The sequence below is a fragment of the Mus caroli genome, chromosome 6 (assembly GCF_900094665.2).
Source record: "Mus caroli chromosome 6, CAROLI_EIJ_v1.1, whole genome shotgun sequence".
In the NCBI taxonomy this organism is placed as follows: Eukaryota; Metazoa; Chordata; class Mammalia; order Rodentia; family Muridae; genus Mus; species Mus caroli.
The window spans coordinates 44648777-44660825 of NC_034575.1; the positions used below are offsets into that span (position 1 = coordinate 44648777).

Here is a 12049-nt window from a genome sequence, read left to right on the forward strand (position 1 = left end):
CCCTTCCCTTCCCTTCCCTTCCCTTCCCTTCCCTTCCCTTTCCCAGATAAGGTTTCTCTGTGTAGTCTTGATTATTCTGGAACTTGCTTTGTAGACTAGGGTGGGTTAAAACCCAGAGATCTCCTGGTATCTTTAAAAGCATGTGCCACCACATCCTACCTAAGACATTTTTACTCATAATCAATTCCTAAGAGCCATCTTCTTCTGCCTTCATTGCCTTGAACACCATTAGCAGAATGGACTTCAGAAGGTTTTGGCAAAGGACAAATGCAGGGCTAGCACGCGCTATGCAAGCCACAGGAAAATGAACCCAGCAGAAAAGACACTTCCAGTTTTGTACACAAATTTTTTTGTAAAGCAAAACATGACCACTTTGAGAAAACACCTAAGCCAAGTAAGTGAACCAGTGCTCCTGAGAGTTCCTTGTCTCCTCTAGGACGGCCAGACACCAGAACAGGGTTCCATCACTTTTAATGTGTACAAAATTTGTAACTAGGCTGATTTGCTATCATTTCAAAATATTCTGAACAATTGTGAAGGTTTATCACTGCCACATCCATGATGTATCGATTTATATAATTAATGGAGAGTTCTTCATCAAGAACAGATTTTCTAATTGCATGTCCACCTAGACAACTGTAATCAGCTTTATCAAAATTTGCTTAAAAATGAGATAAATAATAAAAGTTGGCTGTGCCTTAATGGTAACAACTCAAACCTCAGGTAGCCAAAGAAATAAAAGACAAAGCAAAACAAACAAATAAACAAAACAAAACCCTCTCTGCTGCCATAGCTAGAAGCAAAGCCCAACCTCAAAGGGAAAGATCTGGAGTGTGTCCACTCCCATCTAGACATTTCAGAGGGAGCTCCCAACAACCATCGAGCCTGGGAAGACTGAGGCTAGAGGCTGCCGTGACTTACTAAGTCTGTCCAAGTTATTGACCAAGAATGGGGTTCTCCGGATTCTGGAAGGATTGAGGCAGTAATGAGCTTGCTGGAGCAGGTGGTGTGAGGTAAAGCTGTTACTCTGAGACAGTGACAAGTGACAGCTGGATGACAAAAGACATCACAAAACGTCTATAGAGAGAAGCTAGGGAATAACACTAGCTAGGAAGACTACAACCCAAATCTGAGTTGTTATGAGAATTTTCGATGCCTTTGTTCGTCTCCATTTAAAGAAACTGGAGGCAGGGTCACATAGGTTAGGATGGTATGCATCAAGAATTTGAAAGCTAAACCCAGGGCTCATTAAAAGCAATCAGCTCCCAGTACCTATAAGCACGATTGCCAAAATTCGAAATGAATCTTTTAAATATATGGGTATAGTTTTAACAAGAGAATGGAGTTTGAGATCTGGATGCATTTGGCAGGCAACACAATGAATACTTGGAGGGGTTTTTGTTGTTGTTGTTGTTTTCTTTCTTTCTTCTGGTGCTGCCTAGATCAATCCCAGGGCCTCAAGCAAGCTCAGCAAGTGAACTACATCACAAACAACACACCAGCCCTAATACTTAGGGTATTTAGAGCCTATAAAACTTGTATACAGGTGATATCTTATCTATACAACTGAAATAAAAATGGGTGGCTGCAAATGTCACTTGAGAACATGCGGTACTGAGGCATCACTCCTCACTGCCCCAAGGCCACAGCTGCATCCACAGCACATTATCAATCCTGATGATGTCCCAGGAGTCCAAAGACAGCGGGGCAGACCACACGATAAGGTTTTATTGCCCTAGTATGAAGTCACAGGAATGCTAGCTTGATTGGCATCTGTCGTGAGCCTGGGAAAGTACTTCTCTTTCCTTCCCATGTAGCTCACCCTTAGCTCTCAGCAAAGGGCAGCACGTAAGAGGACTTGGTGATAAGGTACCTCTTGAGGTTTCAGGTGCTGTATCTTTTTTTTTTCTTTTCTGTTTTGCAGTATTGGGGGTGGAAAGGAAGGCCCACACATGCCAATTATGCATTCTACCCTGGCTGTATCCTGACATGTATTCCTTAGCATGCTCCTCGTGTCTCAGCTACTACTTCCCAGACCATCCCTTCTCCATCACACCTGCAGTTGATGGGTGAACTGTCTTCCCTGATGATCTCAGCCTGTCCAGGCATACCCAAGGCAGCAGGCCTGACTCTTCCTAAACTCCTCTGAAGACGGGGCCCAATCCCATGCTTCGACCAGCAACACCCTCGGGGTACTCCATATCACACCTCAACCACTTTTATTTCCACCAATTCCAACAAGATTTAGAGGAAGGAAAAGGAAGCTTGGAACCAAGAAAATTAGTTGAATGCCAGCTGCAGCACCTAGCTTGAGCTCTTTGAGAAAAAATGATTCCACTTTCCTGTGCCCCAATTCCCTCATCACTAGAGCAGTCAACAATGCAGAGAGAATGAGGCGATAAATACCCACTGCCTGACACATAGTAGGTTCCTGATGGTCCTCCCCTTCTCCCTTTCTGTTCCCACTGACAGCTTTTTCTCGCATGGCTATTCACAGGTAGCCCTCCCCCACCATCACCACCCACACCGTGCTTCCTGTTCACAGTAGCTTTTACACCTGAATTGTGAAGACTTCCTTTAAAATCCTCTTGCAGGAGATGTGATTGCAGAGCATTGCCTAACTCTTGGTTCCTGAAATAGAAATGACAAAACTGCACATTGATGCTAAGAAGGGAGGGGTAAAGAGTAAGAGAGCAAAGAGGGTTTTCGATAGGTAAAAAGTAAGAGGCCCAGGACCTTCCCAGCCTTCCTGTCCTCCAGCCTCCATGAACAGTGTCACAAAAAAATTGAACATTGCCCAGTTATATTTTGATTGCTGATAAACACATAGCCCCACCCACCCACCCAGTGTCCATTGCAGGGAGAAGGGTGCCTCTATTGCAAAGAGCAACAGAGAAAGGAAACTAAGACCAGCCACAGAGTATGATCTGTGCCTCCCACCCAGTACCACCAATGAGAGCCACAATAGCAAGGTCCTGGGGGAGTCCACACAGTAGTGCCCTTTCATGACCATTAAGCAGGGCATTTACAGGAGCCTAGCTTTGAAGTCTAATGTTGTCCAGCCTGGACTAAATCTGCCCACTGTAGAAAGAATATTTGATGTATGGATATATCACAAGTCAATTTAAGAGCCTATGGCCTATGGCTTAGGCAGAAAATAGAGGTGGGACATCTGGAACAACTGGCATTCAATACATGGTTTTTGGTAAAGTCTACATCCACCAGCCTTTCAGCAGAGGTTCAATCAAATGTAGAACAGAATTTCTCTTACCTCCTGACAGCATCCTGGATGAGCTGCTGCACGTCCACCTCCTGCTTCCTCAGGGTTCCAAACGAAGAGTGACTCTCCACCACGCCTTTGCCACCAACGTTCAGCTTGACCTTCCCCACGACTGTCCCAATAGCCCCGCTTTTATGGTTCTCACACTTGCTCTCGTATTTCACGAAGTCTGACTCCACAACCACTGGCAAGAAAATAGTAGATGAATCTGAAGGCAGAGGGGCTACCTCAGTTGTCATGGGCAGCACAGCTTCCCACTAGCCTCTTGGAAAACCCATACCGGCATCGAATTGGAATGTGGACATCTGGGGTTAGTAAAATGCAGTCTACACAATTATATGCTGACAGAGTGTAGTCCTGGACTGGCCAGAGCCTAGGGGTGATTAGCCCCTCTTTAGCCACAGTAATGGTTAATATTGACTGCCAACCTGAAAGGATCTAGAATTGCCCAGGAGACAGACCTCTGGACATGCCTAGAAGGGAGTTTCTAGATTGGATTAAGTGAGGTAGGAAAGCCCCACTAAATATGAGAGGCACCATTCTCATATGGGCTGCTGTCCCAGCACAGGACACAGTGAGCTGACTAGGCCACGATGTGACCTGCTCCCTCTTCAGGGCCTTTCCCGCCCCAAACTGTACCCTTGAAATGTGAGCCAAATTAACCTCCACTTAAGTTGTTTTGGTCAAATATTTTATTGCTGCAAGGATCAAAGGTATCCAAGATGGCCACCATCTGAAGTGAAGACTGGAAGGGGACACATGGAGGATGATGGTGACACCTGTGCTCACACTGCTGCTACAAAACCCAGGGGGAGAAACTTAGCGTGGCAGATCCTCCTGGACAGTCCTTGGACATTCTTCCTTCCCACCACCAGTCATGAAGAATAATATCTCCAAGCAGATATAATGCTTATATTATACCTGACCCCTAGCCAGACATCAGCAGACATGCCACCCCCCTTTATTACCTCCCAAAGCACACAACCCCCGCCACCTGATTCTCTCACTTTCACCCCAATTCTCTCACTTTCCATCTGGTTTTCCAGACTCTAAGAAACACAGCAGCATCACCTGGTATTCCGGTGTCAATCAAATCATCTGGGAGTTGCCTGGTTCCTCACCAACAGTCAGATGTTCTACTACCAAGCTATCCCCTTGCTCTCCAGCTGACCACATGCAGGTGAGGACCACCAGCCTTCCCTCTGCTCTGAACCCTTAAAGATAATTCCTGATGGGCTCACATGTGAACTACCAGTCTTAGTGGCCTGCCTGCCTTCCTTCCTTCCTTCCTTCCTTCCTTCCTTCCTTCCTTCCTTCCTTCCTTCCCCTTAATTTCTCTTTTCTTTCTTTGGTACTCAGTATTGAATCCAGGGTTTCATATATAGTCAAATATTCTACTACAAATATATGCCCCAGGCCACTGTGCCCATTTTAGTCTGTCAAGATACAACTATAAAAATATGGCCTCAACTATCATTTGGTGAGGATACATTAAGAGCCTGTGTGGGCATCATTCTCTGCTTTTTCTTGCCCTTGACCCAAGTCTCTCCCCAGGTTCCTGACTAACCTTCAGAAGGGACTCTAAACCACTGAGCCTGACAGACTTCCTTCTGCTCACTCACAACCAGAAGCAGAGGATGTGTGACAGGAACCAGAGGCCAGGTGCAACCTTCAGAGGCTCCTGCCTAGTGACTACGTCTGTCAGTCAGTCCCTTCTCCCATGGGTTCACTGCCCTCAGAATAGCACCATAAGCTGGGGTCCAATCATACAAAACATTAGACTATGGGATAACATGTTTAGATTAAAAACACAACAGTCCCCAAAACTGCTCACACAGCAGATAGGGAGAAATCAAGATTATATACATAAAATGTCATCCCCACATCTGCTAAAAAAAACCAATCTCAATTCTACATGGTTCTCTATCAAGTCATGGCCTGATGAAAGAGGAGCACTGAGCTATCAGTGACCCACTAACAATCCAATCTCCACCTTCCCCCTCATTATCCTTGGCAACACTCACACCAGGGTTCAGGCAAGCAAGGGGTGGGGGAAGCAACAAGGATGAAGCCTCTTTAATCTGTTCTTCCCAGCCATGACTCCAGGAGGACTCAGGATCCAGCCTGAGCTCAAATGATGATCTTCTTTGGGAGTCCCTATGGTGGCAAGTGACATCACCAGTCCAACCTGTGTGGATCTTTTTGGGCACCACCATTTTAACACCACAGAGAGAAATTCCAACTTCTAGACAGCCCTTGGTGGAGTTAATGCTTTCCCTCTTGTTCCAAATTATATGTAGTTATTTTACTACTTAAAAGGGGATTTTGCCATCAAGTACATAAGCCTGCGGGTAGAGGGAGTGTGATGGTGGATATTGTCAACTTGACAGACCCTAGAATCACCTAGAAGACAAGCCTTTACACAAGCCCAAGAGGTGTGGTCTAGGTTAGGTCAACTGGAGGTGGAAAGACCCATACTAAATGTGGTAGCACATTCTATGGGACAGGGTCTGGACTGAATAAAAAGGAGAAAGCCAGCAAACACTGGAATCCGGGGCTCCCTGGCTCCTGGGCTGTGGATATGGTGTGGCCAGCAGTGTCTCAAGCTCCTGCAGCTATGACTTCAGCACCTGGAGTTCCACACAACTGTGAGCTAAAATCATTTCTTCTTTAAGTTGTTTCTTGATGGGTAGTTTGTCACAAAATGAGAAAAGCAGGGACATTGTACAGGGGCATTGTCAAGTTCAGAAGAATCCATCCTACCATTCTGTGGCAGCTCCTGTGATTGGCTGAGGGCAGTGTCACTAGGGGGTGTGGCAGAGGGGGCAGAGTTTCATCCAAAACCAAGTGTGGAGACTACAGACCCAAGTGACTGACTCTAGCTAGCTCCCTTTCCTTTTAGTAGATATACAATCACCAAATGCTGAACTTTTACTACGGAAGGAGGAATTAGCCATGATTTCACCCAATAATTATGAGCTATCAATACTGTCACACATCACCGTGTTCCAGAAAGATAGCAAGGAGTATCAGGTTTCAGAAGTTTCCAGCCTCTAGCCCAGGAAGCCTGGGAAAGCATGCTAATGAGACTGTTTTAAAAAATAAAGTTAAAAATCACAAACAAATATGTTCATAACAGTTTTACTTATTAAGCACAAAATTGGAATAGTTAATCAAATTAGGGTTAACCAAAATAGTTGATCAAATTATGTATGTGTTGTTGAAATGGAATTTAAAATATCTAAATCTATGGAGGAATAGGTACATAATACTAAATAAACAATAAATGCAGAGGATATTAAAATTGTGTACAGAATGTTTCTACTCGTGTTTTGTTTTGTTTTTTTAATACTTAGCTGTGGGGCTGGGGAGCTGGGCCAAGTGCTTGCTGCAGGAGTATGGGGACTTGGGCTCGGATCCCCAGCACACATCCAGAAAAGGCCTGGAGGAATAATCCAGGTTCAGTGAGACCCCGCCTCAAAACAATACAGTGGAGAATGATAAAAGGCACCCAATGTTGACTAGCTGTCACATGTGCATGTATGTGCACACACATACAAACACACACATACACACACATGCAAACACACACATACATACACACACATACAGAGAGACACACACACGCAATGTTTTTATTAGATGCAGTTAAAAATTACATGTATGTATTAATGGATATTGACATATGATGGTATATTTTTGCTGATTATGAAGACTTTTTTCTTCCATTGTATACTTTATAAACATAGCCATGTGCTACTTAGCAACAGGGTCAAGTTGTTAAGAATGTATTCTTAGGTGACTTCATCATCGCTGAGACATTGTAGAGGTCTCTTCTCCAAACCAAGACAGTTCAGACATCACTAACTAGCCAATGCAATCTTAAGGAGTCTCAAAATACACAAAGCTTGTCATTAACCAAAAAGTTATGTGGCACAGACTAGATGAGGGTCCCACAGACACTCCCCGTGCTCTCTAACAACAACCGTCAGCCATCCAGCCCGTCATCAGCCCCTCTGATTTCTCTATTGCATATCTGTACAAACTGATTAGAAGTCCAGATGGGGCTGAAGACATGGCTCAGTGGGGAAAAGCACTCACCACACAAACAGGAGGACCTGAGATCAAATCCACAGGATCTATATAGCTACTCATAGTGTGCCTGCAGTGAGACAGAACAGGAGAATGCATCCCCAGAAGTTATTGGTCCATACACCACATCAGACTGGCACACGCAGTGGGAGAACAGCTAGAGACCCGGTCTCAGACAAGGGAGTGAAGACTGACACCCAAGATTGTCCTGACCTTCTCTGGTCCCACTATGGCTCTGGTGCAGGTTCTCTCTCTCTCTCTCTCTCTCTCTCTCTCTCTCTCTCTCTCTCTCTCTCTCTGACACACACACACACACACACACACACACACACACACACAGAAAAGACAGAGAGGAAAATAGTAGCAGCCCAGGTGGGTTCTTTTTCTTACCGTTTATTCCTCCCCACCCCCCATTTCACTCCCTATCACTAGATAGAAGAGGAAGAATAGAGGGGAGAGGGGAGAGAGAGACAGAGAGAGAGAGAGAGAACCTTAAATCTAATTTCTTTCTTCTTGTTTCTTCTTTAAGCACAACTACTAACAAATGGCAACCAACCCTCCCGAATGACCATCAACCACCAACCCTGCTTCATGGGGCCCTAGCATTTACATATCCTCTGTAAAGTTCCCAGAATTCCAAAGGTCACACAATCACAGAAACAGCCTCCAGCTGTCAAAACCTTGCCTCTGCTAGAGCACGAGGCAAATCATAGTCAGCTGCTACAAAACAGCCCCATATACCCACACGAGGGATTAAAATGGAAACATTCTTATAATATCTCTGTGTTTTTTAAAGAAACCAAAATTCCAGAATTCTCACTACAAATTGCTACCATAAGCAACAAACCAACCTTTTTAGCAAGCCCTCTACAGCTACTTTTGGACCAAGTTGGAAGAAAGCATCATTAGGTAAGAGACAAAATTCTGCACGACCTTGTGATCAGTGTGCAGCATTTTTAGTCTCAATACAAAATGAAATTTTGTATAGGGGAGCCACCCATCCCACTGCTGCCAAGTGGCTCTAACATTTAAGATCAGCACAATGAACTTTGATATCCAAACTGACTGTCACCTTTATCACTAGGGTATGACAGTCCAGTCATTCACCATTCAGGTGTGCATAATTGCTCTCATTAAGGAAGGATACCCCTTGATACCAGAGAGCCAAAGAAAAAGAAGAATTCGTATAAGGCACACTTCTGCTCCAGATGCCCAGAAGAGCCATTTTCAGCCTTGGGACTAGTCACTGAGCTTCACAAGAAAACGTACCTGGACTGAGACAGTGCCCTTCTGTGAGTACATCTTCCAGGGTGGCAGATAAAATCTGGTACTTGGGTCTCTGCCAGCACCAGTATCTCTTCTTTTTGGTCACCAGACTTAGAAGTTGCAGCTTGTCAGAGTCGTTCAAGTGTGAGACTGAAATCAGGTCTCCTCCAGCATCAACTTCTTTAAGAAAATTTCGAGTTGCTTTGGCAAACATTTTGTCGGGTTGAGATTACCTGAAAAACCAAGGTTACCATAGAGTCAAATATGGAGTCACTTTACGTCTGGTTTTTTTTTTTTTCTCCTAAAATTATATTTTACTGTGGGCGCTACAGTTGGTGTGAAAGACCATGTCCTCTCCAAGCAACCAAGGAATGTGAGGTCACTTGATGACAGTGAAATCAGGTTGAAGAAGAGGAATGCCCAAACTGAGACACTGAAAGAGGATAAGTTTCAGGTGGGGTGGGCTAAACTGTGTTTCAGAAACAAGCAGCCCTGAGGTCCCAGTAGCTTATGGCAATAAAATTGTATTTGTTGAGCTGGGCCTACTGTGCACATCTGTAACCCATGAAGCAGAGGCGAGAGAGTTAACCAAGGCTATTCTGGTCTATATAGTAGATTCTAGGCCAACTAGATGCTGTCTCAAAACAGCATTATTTGTTGCTTACACTGCATGTCAATACAGATGAAAGTTTTTAATTTTTATTTTTAGAAGTTTTCTTTTTTTCTTTCTTTCTTTTTTCTTTTTCTTTTTTGGACAGGGTCTTATGTCTTAGCCCAAGCTGGCCAGGAACTCACTGTCATTTTGCTCAGGCTGACCTCAAACTCTAAACAACCTTCCTGCCTCTGTCTCCCAAACACTTTGGTTACAGGAGAAAGTCAACTACCACCCGGCTGAGAGTTCTATTTATTGTGGCCATTCGAAGGATCAAAGGGGGAGCCACCATCTTGAACATTATCAATCATTATACAACATAAAAGAGAATTCTAGAAGGCCTTACATTAATAATTAAGCATCCTATCACAAGAGGTGCTGATGGCATATTCTCTTAGGACTTGTCAGAACCTCGATTTAACCAACCATGAGAGTCAGGAATACAATCCTCCTAAGAAACTGGAAGGCGGAGACCTTGGGATATCTGTTGGCTTCCAAACTTCCTATCAATAGCAGACTGGAGGTATTAAAATAAGCAGACGGCCAATTGTGTAAACAATGTACGAGTGATTTAAATATACCAGATGCTGTGTGTAGGATGTGTGACAACTCTACACCATTTTGTAGGAGGAGGGTTGGCTCAGGTAGGTGGCTTATGTTGTCAAGCCCAGCACTGCTTGATCCTGGAAACCCAACTTGATCAACAAGGGCATGAAGGAGGACAGACACACAAACATGTGTACAGGAAGTCTGGGGTCAGGTGGGCTCTGCTCATTCTGGGGGCAGCAGCTACTGCAACAGCACCTTGGAAACTCAGAGTGTTTATTTTATACATGTGAAAGCTGAAGCAAGGAGGCTGGTTTAATGTGCACAGCTGAGTAAGGAGGCAGGCTTAGAGTACACCGCTGAACAAGAAAACGGGTTTAGCCAATCGTGACAGGGGGGTTCTGTGGGGAAGCAATCTCTGGCTGTTGTCATCTGGGAGGAGGAAGCTGTGGTTGATAGCTTTTGCACACACTGTCAGCATTTGCTCTTGGCAGAGGAGGGCTTTGCCATTTCCCTCGGAGCTTCAGTGGCTCCCCCTCCCATAAGCTTGAGGCATCAGAGTCTTGACACGGTGGCGCCAAGTCAACAATACAGATTCACTCAGAACCTCATCCACTCGCTCAGGGTTCCCTCCACTCCCCACACTATCCAACCCCTCAGTGGTACCTAGGGACCACTGCAGATGTGTGAAGGGTCAAAGACGGACTTTCTCTACATTGTATGATCTTTCCTGCTCAGAAATGAATGCTAGCTAGCTATGAATGTTTAACCCAGAAAGAAAAGTATAGTCACACTTCAGCTGGAAGGAAAAGGGAAGCCCACGAAGACATAAAAAGAAAACAGAAATATTTAGCGGGAGAAGTATAGGCTAGTGAGTGGGCTAATGTTTGTTCCCAAGGGACACTCTTATTCCTTCTTCACACCAACACAAGAGAAAATTAGCAATAAATCAGAATTTCTTTGAAGAAAACAAAACTATAAAAAAAGAAGGAAATGCACAGAGATCTATTTCTGCAATCATAGGGTAAAAGGACCTTTATTCAGACAGACAAGCGGCGACCTGAGTAAGCATTTGCAACATTTAGGACAAGAGAATTACTTTAAAACAACCTTTAGAGAAAATCAAGAAGGAAGACCAACTCGTGGATGCTTCATTCCTCCCTAGAATAGGGAATAAAATATCCATGGAAGGAGTTGCAGAGACAAAGTTGGGAGCTAAGATGAAAGGTTGGACCATCCAGAGACTGCCCCACCCAGGGGTCCATAATCAGCCACCAAATGCAGACACCATTGCATACACCAGCAAGATTTTGCTGAAAGGACCCTGATATAGCTGTCTCTTGTGAGACTATGCCAGGGCCTAGCAAATACAGAAATGGATGCTCACAGTCAGCTATTGGATGGATCACAGGGCCCCCAATGGAGGAGCTAGAGAAAGTACCCAAGAGCTGAAGGGGTCTGCAACCCTATAGGTAGAACAACAATATGAACTAAGCAGTACCCCCAGAACTTGTGTCTCTAGCTGCATATGTAGCAGAAGATGGCCAAGTTGGCCATCATTGGGAAGAGAGGCCCCTTGGTCTAGGAAACTTTATATGCCCCAGTACAGAGGAAAGTCAGGGCCAAGAAGTGGGAGTGAGTGGCTGGGGAGCAGGGCAGGGGGAGGGTATAGGGGACTTTTGGGATAGCATTTGAAAGGTAAATGAAGAAAATATCTAATAAAAAATTATGTCAAAAAAAAAAAACACCTTTAGAGGCTGAGGAGATGGCTCAGTGGTTAAAAGCATTTGTTTTGCTTTTATCGCCTACACGGAGGCTTACACCTGTCTAAAACTCCAGATTGAGGGGACCGGATGGCCTCTTCTGGCCTCCGCAAGCACTGCATATATCTGGTGCACAGGCATAACAAGACAAGCAAAACACCCTTATATAAAATTTTAAAAAAAATACTAAAATCGAATTTCTACAAATCAAATACTTGAATATAAACACAAAAACCTTATAAGTTACAACACATTATTGAACATAGTCAAATATATGCATGTATACACAGATTTCAAGTCACATGCTTGATATTATACAAAAAGCACATTGAAATAACACTTTGTGGACACTCGCCAGCTACCCACAACACCCACCACAGGATCTTAAGACTTCTGGTGAGTGGAGCACAGCTTCTGCTCCAATCCAATTGCGCGCGGGACCTGAGACTG

At 44.4% G+C, this 12049-nt stretch overlaps 1 protein-coding gene across 3 annotated transcripts in view; it reads right to left on the reverse strand.

Moving 5' to 3' along the window:
* The window catches only part of Gsdme (gasdermin E), a 78249-nt gene that overhangs the window by 52951 nt on the left and 13249 nt on the right, over positions 1–12049 (reverse strand). For all 3 annotated transcript variants that reach the window (XM_029478383.1, XM_021164889.2, XM_029478382.1), the window contains exons 2-3: positions 8642–8871; positions 3272–3464 (exon numbers count right to left, since the gene is read on the reverse strand). In XM_029478383.1, the coding sequence (XP_029334243.1) occupies positions 3272–3464; positions 8642–8852 (404 nt within the window). In that variant the 5' untranslated portion in view covers positions 8853–8871. The remainder of the gene's footprint in view (positions 1–3271; positions 3465–8641; positions 8872–12049) is intronic.